At 35.3% G+C, this 23,691-nt stretch overlaps 3 protein-coding genes across 5 annotated transcripts; 2 read left to right on the top strand and 1 right to left on the bottom strand.

The window, feature by feature from the left end:
- Positions 1-6,110: 6,110 nt before the first annotated feature.
- On the top strand, positions 6,111-13,360 carry LOC114729361 (microtubule-associated protein futsch). The gene is given in 9 exon segments (XM_028916357.1): positions 6,111-6,375; positions 6,638-7,139; positions 7,249-7,357; positions 7,612-7,735; positions 8,253-8,628; positions 8,631-8,995; positions 9,800-11,051; positions 11,084-11,668; positions 12,541-13,360. Coding segments are annotated over 8 exon segments (3,438 nt in total). The 5' UTR covers positions 6,111-6,375; positions 6,638-6,943; the 3' UTR covers positions 12,972-13,360.
- A 1,454-nt stretch (positions 13,361-14,814) lies between these two features.
- On the top strand, positions 14,815-17,621 carry LOC114729331 (uncharacterized membrane protein YuiD). Its single transcript, XM_028916322.1, has 6 exons — positions 14,815-14,854; positions 14,991-15,171; positions 15,642-15,798; positions 15,950-16,000; positions 16,110-16,202; positions 17,143-17,621. Exons 2-6 carry the CDS (start codon positions 15,044-15,046, stop codon positions 17,209-17,211), a joined length of 498 nt encoding a protein of 165 aa, XP_028772155.1. The 5' UTR covers positions 14,815-14,854; positions 14,991-15,043; the 3' UTR covers positions 17,212-17,621.
- Positions 17,622-17,818: 197 nt separating this feature from the next.
- On the bottom strand, positions 17,819-23,691 carry LOC114729368 (putative polyketide hydroxylase). 3 transcript variants are annotated; one of them, XM_028916364.1, is made up of 12 exons: positions 23,431-23,690; positions 22,328-22,597; positions 21,601-21,683; positions 21,388-21,523; positions 20,724-21,211; positions 20,576-20,623; positions 20,188-20,362; positions 19,486-19,598; positions 19,295-19,391; positions 18,973-19,189; positions 18,669-18,816; positions 17,819-18,335 (listed from the first exon to the last, which is right to left on the bottom strand). In XM_028916364.1, the coding sequence occupies exons 2-12, from the start codon at positions 22,527-22,529 to the stop codon at positions 17,937-17,939; spliced, it is 2,106 nt and encodes a 701-aa protein (XP_028772197.1). In that variant the 5' UTR covers positions 22,530-22,597; positions 23,431-23,690; the 3' UTR covers positions 17,819-17,936. The 3 variants fall into 3 exon arrangements, with proteins under 3 accessions (XP_028772197.1, XP_028772198.1, XP_028772196.1); XM_028916365.1 differs by having other exon boundaries at positions 17,915-18,335; positions 21,601-21,668; positions 23,431-23,691; XM_028916363.1 differs by having other exon boundaries at positions 17,915-18,335; positions 23,542-23,690.

Raw genomic sequence — 23,691 nt, 5'->3', positions numbered from 1 at the left:
CCCTGGTGCTGCTTGAAGCCGGGGGGGAACTGGGGATATTCGACGACGTCGTTTATGGTTTGTCCCCTCCTTCCATATAAAATGTTAAATAAGTCATTTAAATTTAAATACATTTAAAAGTTTAAGCTAACTATAATAAAAATTATTAAATTATATTTAAATATAAAAAATTCAAAAACAATTTAGAAATATTTTTCTCTTTTTTAAATAAAAGGTTAGATGAATTAAATCTTAAACTTTACATTTCAAATTGTTTAATTAATGCTAGGAGAATTTGAACATTTTGCTCTTTCTAAGACATGGACCAATTCAACTGACGTCTCTTTGGTACTGTCTTAAATTTTCCAGGAAAAAAAGAAAAAGACAAATTAGACAACAGGATAAAAGGATTAAAGTGCTAATTAAATTACATCTTCAATCAAAACAGGCGTTAAATTACATCAGAAAAGTAAGCTATATCTACTAAATTTTTATACCACCTTCAATCCTAATTATAAGAGCTAGTTGACTAATTTGAGGAGATTAAGGAAATAAGTTGAGTTAATTATTTGTCCTAAATAGGTGTTATCTTTCCTAAAATATCATTGTTAATCAAGTGTATTGGCTAGAACTACCATTGTTAGAAGGACTACTTTGAAAAAAAAATGTATAAATACGAGAGACAAAGTGGATTGGGATATTATATTTAGGATCAAAATAAAAGTCAAACAAAATCTTATATTAAGGACCAGAGGTAGTAGTATACTACGGATTTTCCAAATATCATATATCAGAGTCTCAAAAATTATTTTTATTATTGTAAATTTAAATTAGATAAAAAATCATGTATTTTGGTCTCATTTAAAAATAAAGAAAACCTTTCTAAAAGTAAAAATACATTTTAATTTATTTTTAGTAATAATCTCAATACTTGTCTTTTGCGTTTTTTTTTTTGGTAATTTGGTTTGTGTATAACGTATATATATCATTTAACTCGTGTATATTTACATAGAATTACGTAAAAAAATATTGATTCATATCATCACTATCACTATAATATAAAATATTAAATTTACAACAGATTATACTTTTAATAAACAATGAATGATGCCATCTCAAATTCGTTTAAATATATGGAGGCTCCCAAACAAATATGAGTAAAATGTTAAATAATAAATATCAGGAAAATGGATATAACGATAGAGTGACACCCCCCCCTCTCGTTTAAATTAAACCCTGTTCATGTTGTTTTGCCCCAACTAAAAATCTCGCTTCCATGCATGCAAGCACGAGAAACGCGCACACGCATATAGAAGAACCAGGGAAAATTATAACGAAGGATGTGTAGAAAATTATACTACTTCCGGTCCTTAATATAAGACTCCGTTTGACTTTTTGTTTGGTCCTAATTCTAAGACTCCAATCCATTTTGTCTCTCATGTTTATACAGTTTTTTTCCAAGATAGTCTTTATAATAATGATAGTTCTAGCCAATATACTTAATTAGCAAGAATATTTTAGGAATGACAACACTTATTTATTACAAATAACTAACTTAACTTACTTCCTTAATCTTCTCAAATAATTCAACTGGGTCTTATAATTAGGACCGGAGGTAGTATTTATCAATTATTTAAAAAGATTAATACAAACTTTTATCTCATTTTGGTTTTAGTTTTTCAAGTTTCAAATTATAAGTTTTGGTCTCTCAAATTTTTTTTATTCAAAACATTACTTTTTATAACCTAATAAAAACTTGGACAATTTTACTATTTGAGGAACCAAAACATATGGTTTGAAATTTCTGAGACTAAAATCAAAACGAGAACAAACTTGATGGATTAAAAATTATATTTACACGATTTAAAAAGACCTAACATTAAGATATAAATCTTAAAATACTAAATTGCCCTCAAACACAGCCCTGCCGTGATTCACCCTCGTGGATGGTAATCTTCTGGATTTCTGGCTGCCATCACGGCGGACTCCGGCAGGCCCTTGATTAGGCCTTTTCTTGTTTGTTTGAACTCAATTTCTCAGGCAGAGGTCATGCAATGGGCATTTGGTAATTGTAAATTTATATTTTAGATTTTTGTCCTTATAAATAAATAATTACAATTTTTATGGTCTTTTTCAATAAATATCATTTTTCCTAAATGCTTTCCTTTAATTTTCCCTAAGAGCTATATAGATATCATATCTATATTTATATTTTCCTTTATACATAAATACGTAATTCTAAAATATATATTCTATTTATGCACTTGTTACAAACTATTCTTTTTCATGCTTACATTATTAAGAATGCACTCCTTCGTATCTTTACTACAAGACGCCTTGTAAAAGAGATCGATTGTAATAAAATATAAGGTGCTTGAGATATTAATTAAGTTTTTCTTATATTTAAAGTCATTAACAATAAAATATACCCCCTGGTCTTAAATATAAAACCTATTTTATAGTGTTTTTACACTTCAAAATAGATCTTATATTTAGAATTGTTAGTGACTTGAAATATAAGTAATAATAGAAGAAAAACTTAATTAATATCTCAAGTAATTACACTCCAAAATAGGTCTCGTATTTAGAACCGGAGGGAGTAATATGTACAATTTTGAAAAAAAAATTTCACTTAAATATGGATATTGTTAGGAGTTTATTTCATTTTCAGATAAAGCCAGTTTGAAATGCCTTACAAATAGTTTTTCAATCGTAATTTATAAAACCAAAAATAAATATATAATAAAAGATTTAACTTGACTTACGTAAAATGTATTTATAATCTTAATTCCAAAGGAGCTAAAAGTTAACCACACAATCATCCATCTTTAATTCTGGTGAGATAGTTAAAAGGGTCTTATAAATTGGAGAAAGTGACAAATTATTCTCTCATATCATATCATTGAGACTTGATTTTTTTTTTTTTTTGCCCTTAAGAGCTTAACAAACTTAAATGAAGAATGATGAATACACAATCATCCTTCCTTAATTCTGGTGAGATAGTTAAAAGGGTCTTATAAGTTGGAGGAAGTGACAAATTATTCTCTCATATCATATCATTGAGACTTGAATTTTTTTTTTTTTTATCGTTAAGAGCTTAACTAACTTTTATCCATTTATTGAAGAACGATGAAAAGAAATATATTATCATGATCATTAATATAAGAGTTAGTTAACTAATTTGAGTAAATTAAAAAAATTTGTTAAGTTAGTTATTCATAAAAAATTAATTGTTATCTTTCTCAAAATATCATTGCTAATCATATATATTAGTTAGAATAACTATTTGATATAACATTTAATAACTATTATAGGACTATTTTGAAAATAAATAAATAAATATGATATATAAAATGGATTGATATTTTATAGTTAGGATTAAATTAAATATCAAATTAGACTAATTGCTAATTAAATTTAAATTGATCATGTGAGAGAGATTTGCGGTCAGAGAGCGAGAGATGAGATTAAGAGACGAGGTTTTTCTTTTTTCCCCCCTCAATTATTTGGTTTGCCAAGTGAAAAGACAGAAGAGATATTAAATTAAAAGCGGAAGATATGCAAATCCATCCCATTTCTATTTCCCTATTCAAACTCAAAACACTTAAACATTTGGGGGAATACGGCCCCAAAGCATCTTTCTTACTTAATTATTAATTTAATAATTTGAAGAATCCAAACTATCAGCCGCATCATTCTATTATATACTCAGATGTTTTTTTTTTTTGGGAGGTACAATTGTTAATTATTGTAGACCTACTATAACTTTTATTTATTTGTCCACTTGAAATTTAAAAAAAAAAAAAGGGGCATGACCGTTGGTTCTATTGCTTTAAAAAAGTTCTATTTAACCACCTTTAATTAATTTTAAAATCCATAGAATCCAACATAAACATAATGCCATGCCATCACATAAGAACTAATTATAAAAAAAAAACTACAAGGAAAAAATAAATTAAAAATAATGATGCAACTAAGTTCATTAATTAAATGAGGTTAGAACCAAATAAATGAGCTGTGTGGGGATATATAAATAAATGATCAAAATGAAATGATTAGCGTGAGGGCTTTTGAAGTATCCTTTTGTCTCACCCTCCAATTAAAGTGACATAATAATAATAATAATAACAATAATAATAATTAATCTATGGATTAACTAATAGTGCAACCCAAACACACACAGCTAGCAATTAGCTAATCATAGCGTAGTTGTTATGTTGACCTTATCTTTCTATGTCCCACATAACCCCTTTCTTTTTCTTTCCTTTATTCTCAAGTTTCTTTCTCATTTTCTCGGCTTTATTGTTTGGCATTTATATTTTTTTTAAAACAATATTTGGCACCTATATATATATATATATATATTATATAATATAAAACTTGTTCACTATTACAACTCGTTTTTTTTTGTTTCTAGAAAAAGACTTTTTGAGGCTCCAAATATGACTAATTAGGACGCATTACTTGTTTAACATGTTAAGCTCACCAAAACGATGCCTTTGAATGTGATTGTTCAATGCACTTTGTTTTAGACAGTCTGGCTAATCTTCCTCACTTTGTGCATTTCGTTATATTATTCCCAGTAACAGAGATATTTTTATCCTAAAATATTTTTATTATTCCAATGAAAATTATACAGTTCACAAAATTGTGTCCCTTTTTTGTGTAACGTCATGAATTTTGATAGTAATCAGCATTACATAGTCTGAAAACTTTTGAGTTTTATTTCATTTATTTTGTCAATTCATATAATTAGAAATAAATAATTTTGAATAAAAGCCTAAAAAACCAAAAGCAGCACAAAAGAGACAATTCATCATTCATTATTTTGAATTTTGAAATTTAATAAAAATTGAATGCATGTATTATAATAAGGGAAAAATTTAGTAACTTAGAATATTATTTTGGTGTGATCAAGTCACCAGGATGAAGTTTGGGACCCCTGCTATAATGCATTAAAAAAATCATGTTTGTGCTGCAATTTTAAATAAAATCACTTATGTACAACATTTGAGAAATTCATGAAAAGATTTATACTTTATACTAATGCATTGTGAAAATATTGGCAATAAATAGATATTTAATTAGCATTTAATGGTGACTTTAATTACTTATCCTTGACACTCAACTAATCTTGAAGAATTAAATCAAACATAATAATAAGGAGGATCTATATTGAATTATATATATATATTCATATATTTGTATGGACAGAAATTTAGTATGGTATTTTTGTACGTAAAAGTAATAATTGGTGGCTATCAATTTCCAAGCCATTGCTTGTACAACGACCAACCTTTGCTTTAAAAGTTGGAACACAATTGGGCATTAAATGATCCCACACATGTTTTGAACCATACCAATTATAAAGTGATGTCCAAAAAAATTACCAATTATAATTGTAAAGTGAAACCATATAGTATTATGGTTTTACTTTTGAATTTTGAATGTTTCAGCAAATAAATGATTATAGATCCATTAAAAAAAAGGACAAGTATATGATTAGAAGGGACATGTTAGTTAGTGATAAACAAAAAAAATAAATGACATGCTGGATATAAATTTAACAAATAATAAACTAATTAAAAACTTTTCAATAAGAAGAGAATTTTTTAGTAATGTATTTTTTCCGCCTGAAAATGTTGTATCTAATCAAACAGGTAAAAAAGAAGCTAACCTTTCCAAATATATGAAATAACGTATTCCACAATGAAAAATGAAAGTTTGCCAGAAGAAAAAAAATTGATATGCTTTATTATTTCTTACATTAAAATTAAGGGGAAATTGCAAAAAAAGACCTTGGAATTGTAAAAACGCAGATAGGGACCCTTGACAACTTCACTTTGGGTTTTGACAAGAATAATATGCCCTGAAGTTGTCAAAACCCAAAGTGAAGTTGTCAAGGGTCCCTATCTGTGTTTTTGCAATTCCAAGGTCTTTTTTTGCAATTTTCCCTAAAATTAATCTATAAGCTTTATGTTTTAGATAACCTAATATAAAAATAAATGAATAATACGGGATAAGCAGAAATTAAAAAATTATTATTATTTTAAAAGAATGCTTCTTGTTGCGGAAAGGAGCATATCAGACGACAGCAACAAGAGGTTTTGGATATTCTTAATTTTCACTTCTGAATTGTTTTTTAGCAAAAAGAATTATAGAAGAGAGAATGCGAGAAAATTTTGGGTTTGTTGCAACCGTCCGATTCCTGTAAAGCTTCGATCTGTACTTTGGTCGCCACTTTCAGGTCATGAATGCTATAGATCCGACTGTCTGAAACAGAATTCGTCGCATTGTAATTGGCATTTGAGCTCTGTTTTATCTTCGAACTTGGGATCCTAAGCGCACTCTTCGAGCTTCCATTCCGTGTTTGAAGCAATTTGAATTGGGAAATTGGTAAGTCATGTCCTGTCTGCTGCTTTGCAGTGGTGGGTTTCACTTTGTACTTCGAACTTCAATGCTTACTTAATGGGCAGTGAAGTTGAATTTTTGTTTGACTTAGACCCTCTTTTCAGTGAGAATAGTGCAAATTGTGATCTGCAAATGGCAAATGTTCTAGGGTTTCCGACTCTTAGACATTTGCAGAATGAATTTATCAATTTGGTTTCGGATATTTGTTACATTTGGCTTTTAAGACTTTGTTTTATGAATGGTACAGTTGCTCCTGCCGTTTTGCATGTTTACTTGCATTCTTGCGATATATGCGCTCCAGTTGACTCGATCACACTGAGTGTCAGGTCAATGCGTGTTTGGATTGAGTTAAACTGAAGGTCGAGAGGACAGCAACTGGCGTACAAGTTTGAGTGCGGTTGCTGCCAAAACTGATTGTTGGGGCTTGAATTTCTAATCAGCTCGAGCTATATGTCAATTCTGGGTTGCACTATAGACTTCTGTAGGTCATCGATTTTGGGCTTTATGGAGAGCTCCAGGTGACATTTCTCTAGTACAATCTTGGGTAGCGGAAATGCCTCCTTCCCCAGCATTGAGATTCTCTCCTGGAAGAGAGCCAAAAACAGTCAGCCACAAGCGTGGGCGCAGTCTTGAAGGTGGATTACTCTACAGGGAGAAAGATGATGATCTTGCTTTGTTCAATGAAATGCAGTCCAGAGAATCAGAGAATTTTTTGCTTCAGTCATCAGATACCGTTGAAGACCCATTCTGTAATCTTCTTAAGGGCACCCTAAAACAAAACTTATATGTGGTTTTGGTACATTTTTCTTGAGTAATAATCATGCATTTCTCCTTTTTGCCTTAACCTCTAATTTACAGCTGTGAAGTTGAGACATTTTTCTGATATTAAGCTTGGAATCTCCGTTCCTGGTCGAGGAGAAAGCAGCGGACTGCTTAATGCAGACGGTGACAAGAATGACTATGACTGGTGTGTTGTGCTTTTCTCCCTTTTTTGATTCTTTTTTTTGGGGGGGGGGGGTTGTTAAATGATGTTCGATGATACAGTCCTTTACATGATTCAAAGCCAAGCATTTGGGTTCGTCATTATTCCACTTCAACACCTGTATTTTTTGTAGGTCCATAGTTCAACTATTAAAGCGAGGCTTGAGACTTTGATGTGCATAAAGTGATTTCTGGTGTGCAATGCTTAGTTTTCTAATACTTTGTTTATTGTTTTTCAAGGTTACTGACGCCCCCAGACACACCACTTTTTCCTTCATTAGATGAGGATGAGCCACCACCAATCAATGTTCCGAGCCGGGGAAGGCCTCAGAGTAAACCCACTTCCATATCGAGATCTTCTACGGTGAGCTTTTGAATCTTATTACATTATGCATAATTGTATACTCTTTTCATTTCAAGTAAATGCTCTTGAAGCATAGAAGGTGATGTAAAATAGGGAGGGGGGGGGGGAGAGAGAAGAGAAAGGAGGTAGAAATTGAGAGAAATTGAGGGATAAAGAAGAACTTGAAGGAGAGAGTGAGCACAATTTTCATCTTTATTCAATTCATCAAAAGAGGCCTGACAACTAAGAAACCTTAGAGTTATTCGTAAAGCTCTAGGTATGATTACTTAAAATAATAAAATCTAAAGCTAAAATAATCCTTAAAAGATGATAGTGATAAAATAAGGTAATTCCTATTAAATCCTGATTAATCCTTATTCAAGGTAAATCTGAAATATATCTTGATAAAATACCCCAATCTTTATAAAACATTGAGTCCTAGTTATTGCATAGCAATAATAAGACAATCTTATGTGTCACTAATTAAGTATTCAGTCAGGAAAAATCTTATCTCATATCGGATGTTTACCCCGTTCAGATGGAAAGAAGTCGCAGAAGTAGCAGGGGGAGTGCAAGTCCAAATCGCCTTAGTCCATCTCCTCGTACTGGAAATAGCACATCCCAGTCACGGACTGGGCCATCATCAGTGTCCAATTCCAGCCCAACTCAAAACTTGCGGCATGCTACTCCGTCAAGAAGACCATCTACTCCTCCAAATAAGCCTTCAACACCTGCACCGAGGTCCTCTACTCCTACTCCTAGGAGAATGAGCACTGGCTCCAATGGGCCTGTATCAGGGATCAGGGGAACTTCCCCAGTCAAGACAAGTCGTGGAAACTCTGCTTCACCAAAGATAAGGGCATGGCAAACTAATATCCCTGGTTTCTCCTCTGAAGCTCCCCCAAATCTTCGAACTCTCTGGCTGACAGACCAGCATCATATGTGAGGGGTTCATCACCTGCATCCAGGAATGGAAAGGATCCTACCACTAGATACAGTAGGCAGTCAATGTCTCCAACTGCTTCTAGAAGCAGTAGCTCATTTCATAGTCATGACAGAGACCGATTTAGCTCACGCAGCAAAGGTTCTATTGCATCATCTGGTGATGATGATACTGACTCTATACAGTCCATCCAAGTGGGTAGTTTAGACCGGCTAAGTTCAAGAAGGAGTAGCTCAGTTATAAATAACAGAACTCCTGCCATTTCCAAGAAGACTGCCAAAACGGTGTCTCCAAATTCTGCTCCAAAAAGATCATTTGACCCTGCCCTTCGCCAAATGGTATTCTAATATTTGATTTAATTAAAATAATATACTTTCAGCTCTTTATGGAATACTGCCAAATTTGTTTGACAATCGATTTTGAAAGTGTTCAATTCTTAATTTGTCATACCATTACAAGATCAATTAGTTTGGACAGTCATCCTTGTTCCTAGGTCTCTTACCCACTTATACATGCATTCACACATGTGAGCACACACGCACACTGCAGTTTCTCTTCATGAATCCTTTGCCACAAAAATGCTGTCTATTTCTACTGAAGCAATTAATGATAAAGTGTACTCATTCAATTTGTGATTCTCTCTGCACGCCAATAAAGGAACTTCGCAAAAGTTTGTTTTATTTATAAAATAATTTCAGACACAATCCCGAATTTATCTAAGATTTTCCATTTCAATGATGATATTGGATGCCTGCTTGTACATTGTATATGATAAGTCAACTATTCTTAGTAATTGATTTCAAATTAATTAACGATGAAGGTTGGATTTATTGTTGCACTGAAGTGAGATGCCTAAAGTGAATTTATTTCAAATTAATAAAGTGAGATGCCTGATCAAGCATGAGTTATTAGCGTGTTCTCTTGGTTGGCATATTTGATACTTATAGTGCCAGAGGTGCTTATAAAATGTTTGGTAAGAGATTAATTAGAAAATATTTGGTGTTAATCTATTGGATTCAGATCTAGACATTTGCAATATCTCCCGGTCTCCCTTTATCATGATTTATTTTATTAAATGTATGTTAATTTTTTATAGTAATCAAAGTTCTAACTCATCGCAGACGCCATTCAATGTTGTGCAGGATCGAAAAAGTCCTCAGAACATGTTCAGGCCACTTTTGTCAAGTGTGCCAAGTACTACCTTTTATGTTGGAAAAGCAAATTCTGCTCGCAATAATTCTCTGGTATCCAGGAATTCCTCAATCACAACAAGCAGCAACGCCAGCTCTGATCAAGGTACAAGTATTGCACTTGATACTGAAGGGAGTGATCACAACCAGGATGATGTGGCTAGTGAAGCTGAGAAAATACCATATCCTGATATACATGAAGAAGTCTTTGCCTTTGATAAGGATGATGTGATGAATGCTGATACTGGGCATGAGATCGCCAATGAATCAGTTGATGCACATCTTAATGAAAGTAAAGGCTCTAAGATTGATTGCGGTCCCACTATAGCTGAAGAGTCCTTATACCATGGTATTGCTGCTGCCACCATTGAAAGTTCAGAAACTACCAATGCCAAAACTGATATTATGGAAACTGATGGTTTTGAAAATACAGCAATCTGTTCTCAATGTGGTTGTCGATATGAGGCCTCTGATCAAACAGAGAAGGATGTTAGACTTTGTCCAGAATGCAGTGGGAAGTATACAATGCTGAGAGTCATCCCCCAGGAGACAGTTTTGGCTGTCGCCGAAGACTCTTCAATGTTTTCTACTAATGGGTCCACTGAAGAAAAACCAGGAGCTGAAACTGACCAATTAATGGTTTCATGTGAATTGCCTCAAGATACCAATGTGGATGGTGAGAGAGGTGCTGAACGAAGCCAAACGTCATACAGTGAGGTAATCCAGGATCAGTCACAACAAATTCCTCCTCCAAGCTCAGCAGCAGAGGGAAGTGGCGAGATGCCCGCCAACCAGTTAGACATGGACCAATCAGGAGCTGATGGCAGAAATCCTTATAGTAATGTTGGGGACCAGCAGTTGTATCACCACAATGATCGCCGAAATTCAAAAATGGACCTCTTGGGAGGAGCTGGCATATCTGTATTGCTGAAGAGGTCAAGCAGCAGCAAAGGACCGGTAGTTCAAGGCAGGACTTTTACTGCCACGACCATATCTTATGATGATATATCTCTTGCAAGAGGGAGTGTAAACAGCTTCAGAAGTTCTACTGGGCATGGAAGTTATTCTGCCTCATCATCAGTTGATTTCAGCCCAGCCAAAAAAATGGACTCCGGCATGCAGCGACAGTTAAGTAGCAGGAAGTTGGATGTAGATGGTGGGCATGATATAAGGATCAAGCATGAAAGAAGTGGGTCATCTTTTTCTGGACCTCAAGCCATTCTCATCGTGGAGTAGGTCTTGCAACACAAGAGACAGAATATGACACTACAGAGGAGATGCCTGTAATTTCAGAGGTGAAAGTTGCAGAATATTTAGTGACTGATGTAATTGATGCTTCTCCTACGGGTTCAACTGTCGAGGAAAATAATGTCGGGTATCATGATGGTGCTGCTGGTGCTTGTAATTCAGAATTATTGGGCCAGGCTGTTGGTGTTCAGCCTGATAGTAGTTCATTAGCATCATTTAGAAATCATGGGGATTGCTCTGATGAAAATGTTGAGGATCATTCAAATGATGGTAGGATTCTCTCAATTGTAGAAGCAGCCGTTATGGTTCCAGTTCTATCCATTGATGAGGAATCTGATGTGCAATGTGCTAATCTTGATGGATCAGATGCGTTGCCTGCTACCAACATTTTGACATCTACAGAATCTGAAGCCGAAAGGGAAATTTCTTGTCAGAATAATCCTGGTGTTGGAGAGGATGATCCATCCCAGATATCAAAATGTACCGTGGATGATTGTCAGGAATCTTCTATTCCAAATCCTTCCGATGCTCCTTTTCCTGAATCCAATGCATCTGAGTGCTCCCATGGTATAGGTATGACATTTTCTTTATTAAAATCCCATATGGAAGATGATTTTGATTAATTGAGATGAAAATTTTATATGCATGTATCTCCCTCTTCTCTCCGACTTGGCCTCACCTTCGCAATCACTAGTGACCACACTCCATACAATTTTTGTACTCTTGATATAGAACAATTTGATGTATTTAAATGACGTGGTGACAATTCTAGTCCATTTTCATTACCTTGTATAGTGAGATTCTAAACTCCTGTGGATCAGGATTGTCGGAGGAAGACTCTAAAACTATTGAAAAGACTGTCTCTTGACTTACTCTCTGCGATTCTTAATTTGGTTAAATAAGTGGTAATAAAAGGCTCGCCATGACTACTATATAATTTTTTGTATCCTTGAAATAATCCTTATTGCTTCTGAAAGTTAGTGAGGATGTGTCTCGCCTTCAGTATTAATTTGCAGGCTGTTTATTCTTTAGTTAGGTCCAACTTTTGAAATGCTGATAATACCCTCTCTTGAATTCATAATGCTGTTTTCTTTTTTTACAAGTTTTCATATTCATGGTTGAAAATTTCTGAGTCTGTAATGCTTTGTAAAAGTCTTGCTCGTTTGTTGCTTTCCATTGGTCTGATCCTCTATGGAATTGCGAGAGAATTCACTGTTTGCTCGTCATTTCTAGTTCATGTCCTCTATGGCATCTTACCGTGCATAAAATACATTACGTCATGCATGCAGACATGTATGATTTTTTGTTTCTACATTGAATTTTTCTAGTTAAGGAGAAATAGTGTCACTTCACCGTTTTCTTATGAAAGCTGATACTGCTCTTTTAACTGCACTGTACTTCACTATTTGTAAATTCTCTGATAGATTTCCACTGCTTCATGACAGAGGAATCAACAGTTACCGTGGAGTGTCCTGGTGGAGGCAACCCTAGAAGCCTGACCCTGGAAGAGGCAACTGATGCAATACTATTTTGCAGTTCCATTGTCCATGACCTTGCATATCAGGCTGCAACTATAGCAATGGAAAAGGAAAGCTCAGAACCATTGGAAGGTTCTAAACCAATGGTGACTATACCAGATGCACCCAAAGCCGGTGGTAGAAAGGGTTTGCGAAACCGAGCTGTCGGCAAGCACACATTGAAATCCCAGAAAGCAAGGGAGAGGAAAGTGGAAACTGATGTCAAATCCCCCTGTGGCGAGACTGAGAAAGATGAAGTTGTCGATGAGTCTTTCAAACACAATGCGGGGCTTCCTAACAAGGTGGACAGCATGAAGCCTCCGAAGATTGAATCGAAGTGTAATTGCACCATAATGTGAGAGTTCATTGTTTCGTGCTTAAAATTCCCAGCCAGCATTTCAGCTCTTTCCTTTGGCTGCTTTGTATAGATCTTAGCCTCGTGCTTGTTTGAAGGCCGTTTGTGATAATAGCCATGCTCATGTTGGTCCAATGTATTTTGTAAGAAATGTCACATTGTGTTTGACATAATTGTAAAGTTACATATTTTTCCCCCTTCCTTTTTTGTTCGTAGGCCATAGTTAGGGTTTAGGGGCACTTGGAGAATTCTGCTCCCTCTAATTGCTGCATTCTTGTTATTTGATTTCCATGTCACTGAAGGTGATCCATCAGTGGAAGTGTGAAGTAGAACTCACCCATTGATATTCGTTAAGATCGTGAAAGGCATAATGACTTCATTACAAATAGTTTATCTATTGTGTCTATTATTTGTGCCCTATGTTAATCTCTATTACCTCAACCCCCATGCATTTGTTTCCAAGGCTCTGTTGTTTTGTAATACTGTGAGAAAATTTTCTCTCTCACAGAACGAAAGGGTCAAGAAATCCGCAGCAACAAGTAGGAAAGAAAATGTAAATATGAGCCTTTTTGCCCGCAAGGTATTACGCATGCTGTGATTGATATGGCAATAGGCGCAATACCAAGCATGAGGTTCAATTAATTAACATTTAAATGCTGGTCAAAAAAATTAATTAACATTTAAATATATGCCTTTTTTCCTAAAAGAAAACGTAAATATACGCTTTGGTCTTTCGTAATTATTTAATCTTTGATTTGTTTTTCTCATAAATTAATATAAAATATATGATATAGAAAAATATCTTTAGTTAACTTCTCATAATTTGTAACTCAACTGTATGTTATAAATCAAGTCATTTTACTTAAAATGATAAACCTGATGTTCATATGTAGTGAGTTATTAGCTTTCGACTTTCGAGTGAGATTAACGGGAAGAATTTAAAGATTAAAAATAGGATTATAATTTTATAAATATATATTTCTAATCTGTTTATGTGATATATTAAATAATTTTAGCCCTTAATTCTTAAGGATTTGCGGTCGCGTCTAATTTAACAATGTTCGTGTTGATGAGTAATTTATAAGCGTCGGTGAAGCTAGCTGTTGACAACTCATCTTAATTTTTAATTTATTATTAACTTCTGCTTAGTTCACTTATTTGGAGAAATTAAAAAAATTAGTTACGGTAGTTATTTGTAATAAACATATGTTGTCTTTCCTAGACTATTTTTACTAATCATGTGTACTAGATAAAACTACTATTTAATAAAATATTTAATATGTGCAATTATTATAAGGACTACTTTGAAACAATAAATAAATATGAAAAAAATAAATTGAGGATATGATCAAATTAAAAGTTAAACTAGTTCTTATACTACCTCTGGTCCTTGATATAATAGCTAGTTGACTAATTTGAATAGATTAAGAAAACTAGTTAAGTTAGTTATTTGTAATAAATAGATATTATTTTTTCTAAAATATTCTTACTAATCAAGTATATTGATTAGAAATATTATTATTACAAAGACTATTTTAAAAATAAATAAATAAATATGATAGATAAAATAAATTGGATCTTATATTTAAAATTAAAATAAAAATCAAATATAGCTGACAGTAATATTAAGAGCCGGTGGTAGTACCTGTTAAAGAAAGATTCTTGCCCCAAAACAAAGTTAGTACTTTAAATAGCCTCACCGACATTTCCACTTTAGTTTTGGATTGAGCTAAAATAGTATGAAATGGAGGAGCCAAAAATCTAAAAAAGAAGAAAAATATAAAATTAGCGTAGTCTAGACGCCTCATTTGAACAAGGGAAGCATCTTCAGCTCAGGAAGCTATGACTGTTAGTTGCCTGTGAGACGTTGGCGAAAATGACGAGACGGTATCAACAAACCTCTAATAAACTCATTAGAGCTTCGTGCTCTCCTCTCTCTCTCTATAATTCTCATCTTGTCAACTTCGCTGCCTGAAACGCCGCTTCATATAAATCTCTAAGCGTTCCCAAGTTTTCGCCGCAGAAAATCAAATCTGAAATTGGCCAAATTGGAGAAGATTAAAGCGCAGGAGAGCCATGGATGATGATGCAGCATTCACTCTTGCTTCATCTCCGTCCTCATCGTCAATCTTTGTGAATTACCCTCTCATATCGGCCTTCGTCGCTTTCGTCGTCGCTCAGTCAATTAAGTTCTTCTCCGTTTGGTTGGTTTTCCTGTTTGATTGCCTTTATTACGAAGGAAACCGTGTTCTTATGCTGTATTTAGATCAAAACAAGCTCAGTAAACTCCAAAATAAAGTGTATATAGCTTGATTATCTTGTTACTAATGAGACGAGTAACAGCTGTTACATATGGATTAGAAATATAATTGATGCAATTCTTCAGGTTCCTAAAATTTCTTTGTGAAGAGAAAGTTGGTTACGGGAATATTAAACTTCTGAATTTTAAAAACTAATGACGTGTACCTGTACTCAATGATTTTTAATCTGTTCTTAGTGACTTCTCTTTTGACTGTTGATTGACCTTATTGTTTTGAGTTGTAACTTGGTAATTGTCTCTAATGAATTATAAATTCTCGGTTCTAACTTAGACACGTGAAGAACCAGTTTCTTTGATCTTAATCGTCACCTTGTGGTTCATCCCTAAGAGTTTTAATGTTTGATAGATTTACAGGTTTAAGGAGAGAAGATGTGATTTCAGGCAACTTATCGATTCTGGTGGAATGCCATCTTCTCATGCGGCGACTGTAACTGCTCTTGCTGCAGCTGTTGGATTGCGGGAAGGCGTGGGAGGATCTCTATTTGCCATTGCGTTAGTCTTGGCCTGTATTGTACGAATTTCCCTTAAATTTTTCACATTAATCTATGTTGAGGGATCACAAAGAAGACTTCAGTTTTTTATTCACTTCAGTGACAAGAAACTGAAGCTCTAAGCATGTTCCATATATTGGGATGTATTGAAGATTTTGAGATTGATGGCAGGTGATGTATGATGCCTCTGGCGTGAGATTACAAGCAGGACACCAAGCCGAGGTTTGATTTTCATTTCTCTTCCTCTCAGTCTTACAGAGCAGGGGTTCATATTTTTGCTTTTCTGTTTTTTTTGGTTTATACTTATTCTGAATGACTCGATGGTCCTCAGGTTTTGAACCAAATTATATATGAACTTCCTGCCGAGCATCCTTTGGCGGAAAGAATACCACTTCGCGAACTTCTTGGTCATACTCCCTTTCAGGTTCCCCATTCTGCATTCAACTGGTTCATATAATCATTTGATAGGTCTAGTCATCTTATTGCAGAACATATAGAGATAATTTGATATTACTCTGTCAACTAACCAAGACTGTTTTTTCAATGTTTGATATTTGTCTACAAGTATAGTCATCGATGACCATATTATCCCCTCAACTAATAATTGCTATATTGGTCATAAAATAGTGACTGCAAAATGCTACTGCTGAGGTTTTAGCTCGTTTAAATGCATTATTTCAGAGCGTTCATAGTGTAGTGCGTATATTATCAAACCGGAATTCTTAAGTGCCAAAATGACAAGATGTGTAACATAGTCAACTTTTCCCCCCAGTGTTGATTCTAGGCGGAACTAACGTTATGTAAGGTTGAAAGTATTTTTATTCCAAAATGACTTTCAAAGATGAAAGGTGTATCAATCCCCCTTTGGTAAAAAGGCGGGGAAGGTACTTTCCTCTCTAAAAGAATTGATGCGTACAATATGTATTGTACATTTTTTGTTACTTTATATTAATTGTTCTTTTCTATTAATTTTCAACACAAACTATGAACAAAGCCTATCACCCTTCGCTGCTTGTCCACGGCCAGACGTGCATATAACAAGTTGCGTTCGCAGCCTCTCGGCTCTGCGCTTCTGGTGATGTCCATATAGAGACACAAATTTCTTCTTCATTCCTACTTATCACATTCTCATTCTTTCAGTGTTTCTATACGTCAACCAAAGTTAAATCATGATCCATAAACCTCAATTAACTCAATGAATCATTCTAACCCTCAAGTCACGTCACAAAAGGTAGTTTAACACAGTATTAATTCCCTAGTGATCGAGGCTTAAAGAAGTCAGGATGTTACAAGATCTATCTTTTGACTGTTATTTTATCACAGCGGTTTTCTTTTTTGACATTCCAGTTCATTCTATACTACAGGTCCTTGTGGGTGGGATACTTGGAGGCGTCATAGCAGCTATTGGATATCTAATAATCATAACTTGGTAGTCAAACTTGAGAATGCCGGCGTCCATAATCGTGCAGTTTTTGTTCATCTCACATCCAGCAGTGCAGTGCCTCATGTCTTGCTTTTCTTCAGGGTCAAGTCTATATTTTCTTGCACTCGACCTAGTCTTGCAGTTACAGGAGTTTATTACAGTCTTCAGTGAAAGGGAAGCTTCTGCCTTTCGGAATGATTTAGTTAACAAGATGCTGGCCCGAGCACGTTATGTTTCCATCATATTACAATTTATAATCTTTTCCTATTAAATACATGAAATCAAGTCACTTTTCCTTTCAGCTGCCCCACTTATATGTAACAATTTAAATATATAGGCTGCCTCCATATTTAACCTTATAATGTTCCGATTAGTGAGATTGAATAAAATACACAGACACAAACATTCACTAGCATTTTACTCATCTCATATCCCGGTGATTTAGGTGGGCAGCTTTCATCTCCTCCCCACTTCCCTACAACCAAACAAGGGGTTTTTTTTTTTTTTGGGGGGGGGGGTGTTGTGTGGAAAAGGAGGTATTCATGGTAAATGTGACGCATCAAGAACAGAAATGATACTAGGAATTTAGGATAAGCAAATCAGAAAGTTGGAAAATAACACCAAAAGAAAAAAAATCCACTCGTATTAATCAATGTTCAATGTGCTTATTACGTCAGATACACCGTGCATCGATAGAATCGGTCAAAGAAAATCACCTATGAATTCATTATTTTTTTAAATAATCCCCAATACTAGAGAAAAGACTTTCTGCATTTCCACTTTGGGGTCCCCAGCAAGTCCTGAGCTTGTACGCCAGGCAATGTGTTCGTCAGGTCTAACTAAAATAGCTCCACTTTCCTTCATTTGACACATCTCCCACCAATTTGAAGTTGATGGCCTATCAACTTCGACAGCATCTACATAATTCTCCCAAGGTGATAATGCCGCCTTACTCCCTTCATTGAGTCCCTCAACAGAACCACTAGGCCAGATAACACAGACTTTGACCAAAATTTGGCGTTCTTCCGCCGCCTTAAATGCCGCACGAGCGAGATGGTAAGATTCTTTCACAGGAGCTATGATGAGAAGGAACTCAACTTCGTCTCCTGACACAAGATCTAGTGTTGAAACAATCTACAAAATAAACCTTACATTAAGACAAGTGGAATAAGGAAGTCAATCTGCCGCAACTGCGAGGCGATGAAAAGTTGAAAACCCAGTAAGGTAGTTAAGCCCAACAAATTATAGCCTGAAGTATCAAAATAGTTGTTCCAATTTGCAATTGCCAAACCAGTACAAAAGGGTAACACGATCCACTTAAAGGAAGACAGGAAGCTCATTAATGATTCAACATACGTATAAATCATAAAGTACTGCCTCCAGTTCTAAATATAAGATCTAGTTTATAGATTACAAACAGATCTTATATTTAGGATTAGAGGAAGTATATTAAATATTGATACAAACCTCATTCATTTTATTCACCCTCACATACATGTGGGGCAGTCTTGATCCTGGGTGTGCTGAAGGAATGTAATCCCTCCGGCGACCTGTAGACAATTGTGGAGTCGACTCTAAATTATCACTCTCTTGCACAATTGCTCCTTGTAGGTATCTATATCCAGATATGAAAGTTAGACGGGAGTCCTGAAGTGCTTACATATGTTAAGCACAGGTCCAATTTAATAAACTTAAGCACAAAAAAATTTAAAACTGAAGCAGGTGCATCTATGCAATTAAAAAAGAGGAAAAGCAATTAATGATAATATGCCTGAAACCAAGATCTTCAGCGGGGAACTGGAGTTGAAGACTTTTTCCTTCTTCAAAGATATGCCTTAACTTAGACAGCCTTGAGGATCCGACTGGGTTAATTTCATTTAGGATAGTTTTTGATAGCTGTGCTCGACCAATTGCAAAAATTCCTTCCAAAGCTCCCTTCCGTAATCCATGTGGTAAAAAACCCAGCCCAGTATTAATTAATCTATGTACTGCAAATAGAAGAAAATAAATAAAAATAATAGTGAGGAAGGAGCTAACAATGGCTTGTACAAATTAATTGATGGTGAAGAAAGCATTATACTACTTTTGGGTACCTGAGTTTGCAACAGTGGGGTCAAGACCAAGTGCTGAAGGAACTGCCATGGCAGCCTTGTAATTTTTAAGGCTCAAATCCGTATTGAATATAGCAATCTGACAATAACAAACAGTGATAATGGCCTAGGGTCCGTCTAAATTCAAAAAAATATACGTGAATGGTAAAGGGAAAAGAATATAAAAGAACTACCGGTCTACGTTCCATTTCATATGTATTTAGTAATGAAGATGGTGCAATACCCTTCATCACAGCAGCTATTTTCCAGGCAAGATTATGGGCATCCTGAATGCCAGTATTCATTCCTGCAATTCATGGAGAAATTTTTTGCATCAGACTGCTTTCTATTAGGTCAATAAAACAACATTGACTTAAAAGCAGATTACTTTATTCATGTTGTGTCTATAAAGATAACTCCTTTATCATGACATTTATATCTGATGGATAGAACATGATACACATAATGTATGTATTTCAATCCACTTGAGCATTCTTGAGAAAACCTGTGTGTGTACCGTTTGTTCAAACACTTAAAAAAATTTTGAAAACTTCTGTGCAGTTTTTAAAAAGATTTTATAATCCAAGCTTATTATTTAATTCTGGTTAGCAAGCACTTTAATCAAAGTACACCATCAAAGCCCTCTTCCTCATGTATGGTCGTCGTGTGGATATGTCTGATCAAGCTAGGCCACCATTCCATTAACAACTATCTTGTTCCCATAATACATTTCCCATTTACTTGAACGACATCAAAGACTTCCAGCCTTGTTCATAATCTGTGTTAAGTGACTCCCCCACCCCAAAAAAAAAAAAAAAATTGCATACATGCAAAGTAAGAGCGGACATATTCACACTAGACTTTTACTGTTTGCTTAAGGATATAGAACTACAGACCAAATCCACCAGCAGGAGGAAATCGATGGGCAGCATCACCGGCAAGAAATATTTGGTTTCCAGAAGATATAAACTTCTCAGCAACTTCAGCATGCATAATCCAAGGCCTTATGTCAATTACATTTATGTCATCAAGTTGCTGGCCAACCAGTTTGCTGATTAACTTCTCACATGCCTATTACAATTGAGTCCATTTAGAATATGCCCCGCTACACTTAGTAACAACACAAGTCATGAAAAAACATGTGTAAAATGAATATCAGTCACATTCACATCAGATATAAAATTTAAATTTAGCACGCTTTAATTAATGCATCACTTTGTGACGAACTTCAAGCATAAGTAAACTACATCCGTTCAATTAACCATCTGAAATGAATGGATATACCTTTGAGCTGAAGTCCTCAATTGTTTGCTGAGGTGGATAAAATGGCATCTACAATAAGCACAAGAAAACTCTTGCGTTAGGTTATGTGGAATTAGATGCTCATGAAACGATGCAGTCATATTCCAACATTGGCTGCAGCATGTTATACCTGCAATACAAATTCCCCCTGCCTGAGGTCATGAGCAACCAGAACTCCAATGGCTTCAGTATTGAAGATAAAAAAGAGCATGCCAGGATTCTCCTTAAGCAAATACTGCCCAAGGTCTTTGCTCAAAAAATGGACACTGACAAGCTTCTGCAAGTCTGTCTCACCTCTCATTTGTATTCCTGCAAGCTTTCTCACAGTGCTTCCAGAACCATCTGCCCCGACAAGGATGTTACAATGGATTTTCTTTTCTACACGCTTCCCCATACCCATTGAAGAAGCTGTCACTGTAACAATCTCATTGCTTGGATCAATAGACACACACTCATGACCCATCAGTATTCTTCTTTCATGAGGTCGTTCACTTTCTTCTGAGCTTTCAGGTGCACATAGCTGGAAGTCTAGAGTCTGAAGCTGCCTAAGTAGTAACGAATGCAGCTTGTACTGTGAAAAGTGTGCAACGGAGACAGGGCTGATGACATGCTCAAGATCTGATGATAAGGAAAAGATATATGAATCTTCCAAAGCTTAATAATGACCAGAAAGAACAAAGTCTTGAAATACTGGCTGATAGCAATGTATATATAAAAAATGTCAAAATTCCTCATAAGAGTTAAGCTTCCTATTGCCATCAGACTTAAGCAAGCTCCCAAACCACGAATAGCACCTTGAGGTTGGATGTGGTCCACCGATCCAAGACTGGAGCCAGAGAGTGAAGTGCAGTATACAAACTTCCTCCATAAATCCACAGGTGGCTGAGAGCTCTGGATTTCTTCAGCAAGGCCATCAATTTTGCGGAATATCTGAAGCCACACTTTGGTCAAAACTAATGCTTTTGTATGGGGGAAACTTACGAGAGAATCTGCAACAAAAATTTAACCTCCATGGATCGATTGTTGATGAAGTGTGCTTGTGGATGTTTTGAAAATGTAATGTTTCTCTCCAAAACTGCACATTTAATCCCTATAATGTAACATAATCAGTTATACATCATAATTGGTCATTCAGCTGAATCAATGCAGGATTAATATAAAATTAGAAAAATGACAAGAAACAAGTCATTAAGGTCATTGTGACTAAGAGACAGTCAAAAAATGTACCACTTAATAATTATTAATAATTAAAATGAAACTAAGACAATCATATCATAGACAATTTTTCGCACCATAAATATTAATAATGGGGAAGAAAACATCTTCTATTGGTGACAAAACACCATTTAATCTTTATCTTTCTTTTTCTTTTTCTTCCCCCGTTACAAAGGGGCAGGCAAAACAGCTTGAAAGCAAGGAGGATTGAACCCATGACCTCCCACAAGTGGGGGGAAGCTTGATGCCACTAGGCCAAAGGGCCATTGGCATCATTTAATCTTATCACAGCTGACAAGACATCATAATCTGGGTACATTTTAATGATGGCAACTATATATTTTGTGATAAAACCTTGAACTCAGTGCCAAAAACAGTTGATGCAAAAATTTGACATTGCTCTTATAAAAAAGTACTACACTACAGGAGTATCAGCATAGATTTTGACAGCAAATACGAACTGGCAATCAAACCAAACCTTGAGCAACTATAAACAGCAATGCTTTAATTCAGTGTTACCTAATTTAGTCAGAAGAATAGAGAGAATAAGACCGACAGGTCCAGCACCTACGACCAAAACTGGAAGCACTGCATCTTTATCATTGAAGGGCTCAGACTTGGAGAAGCCTCTATTTTGGATGTGTTGAAGAGTACCTCCTCTGTTTCTAGTTTTAGCCTTGAATGGGTAATTGCACCTCCTTAGAAGCCTTAATAACCCCATTACCAACAAACCGCAATCCAGGCTCAATTATTCCCCATGAAAGAGATAATTTAAGTTTGAAATATAATCTGAAAAGGAGAGTCAAGAAATAATTTTAAAAAATGGGGAGAAAAGCAAAAGTAAAGTGCTTGTATTCATCATTTCTGATAAATTAGAGTTTAGTACATTTACTAATGTACCGGTTTAAATATCAAGCAACCATAAGCCAAGAAATGGCAACGGACGCATTACACAAACATTTTGAATTGGTTTCTTTGCACCCTAGAAAAGCAGCAACAAGGTGCTGCTTTTTCATCCTAGTTGTTGATTCACGCCACGTTGCATAGGAAGCCACGTGTCTAAAAAGCTGAATCAGGATTCTGGAGAATCCAGTCTGCTACTTGCCCTGGTTGTACAAGGCAACCAAAAACTGTAAAAGGCCGCAGCCCTGGCTTCATTAAGAAGCCTAACACATATTGCTGTGTGGACTCACCTACGGGACGAACCCCTGATGAATGAAGAACCAAAACACTGGCTCCAATGGTGAGCCAAATGATGGTGTTTATAGAGAAACCGATGAACTTTGGCATGAGAAGAAGGAACGGGAAGGCGGCAATGATGCAATTGCATGATAAGAGCAAAACTGCAAACGGACTACGTGGCTTCTTGTGCATCACGAGATAGAACCAAATTACTTGGATGAAACAGAAGCCCAGGAATGCAGAGAAACCAGAAACACAACGAAGCCACTTCGTGCATTAAGAAGCAAGATGGAAGACGGGAAACGAATGGGTGCTAGTATATTCAGCTTAGAATGAATTATCAGGCATCATATCGTATGGATAAAAAGGACCCAAAGCTGTTTCACAGCCACGAATTATGCTAACTCATAAAAATGGCGCGAAGGAAGTAGAGCAATTACCTAGCAATGCACGAATTTGTGATTGCAAATTCAAACCATAAATTTCGTCCCGAACGAACGATACCTACAATACAATAACGTCATTTAATCTAAAACCACGAATCCAATTACCTTGGAAGTTGCAATGGGGCGGACGCTCAAACTGGATCACATCCACAATGAAAAGATACTTGCACACAAAAGGAAGTAAATACTAAATAAGCTTATGAGAGTCCAAGTAGCTGTGTTTGGGTTCTTGAGAGAGTAACGAACCAGTACACA

The sequence above is a fragment of the Neltuma alba genome, unplaced genomic scaffold (assembly GCF_004799145.2).
Source record: "Neltuma alba isolate B1F8T4 unplaced genomic scaffold, ASM479914v2 tig00012629_pilon, whole genome shotgun sequence".
NCBI classification, from domain to species: domain Eukaryota; kingdom Viridiplantae; phylum Streptophyta; class Magnoliopsida; order Fabales; family Fabaceae; genus Neltuma; species Neltuma alba.
Note: the sequence above shows the minus strand (reverse complement) of the source record. Positions and strands in the feature narration are given on the sequence as shown.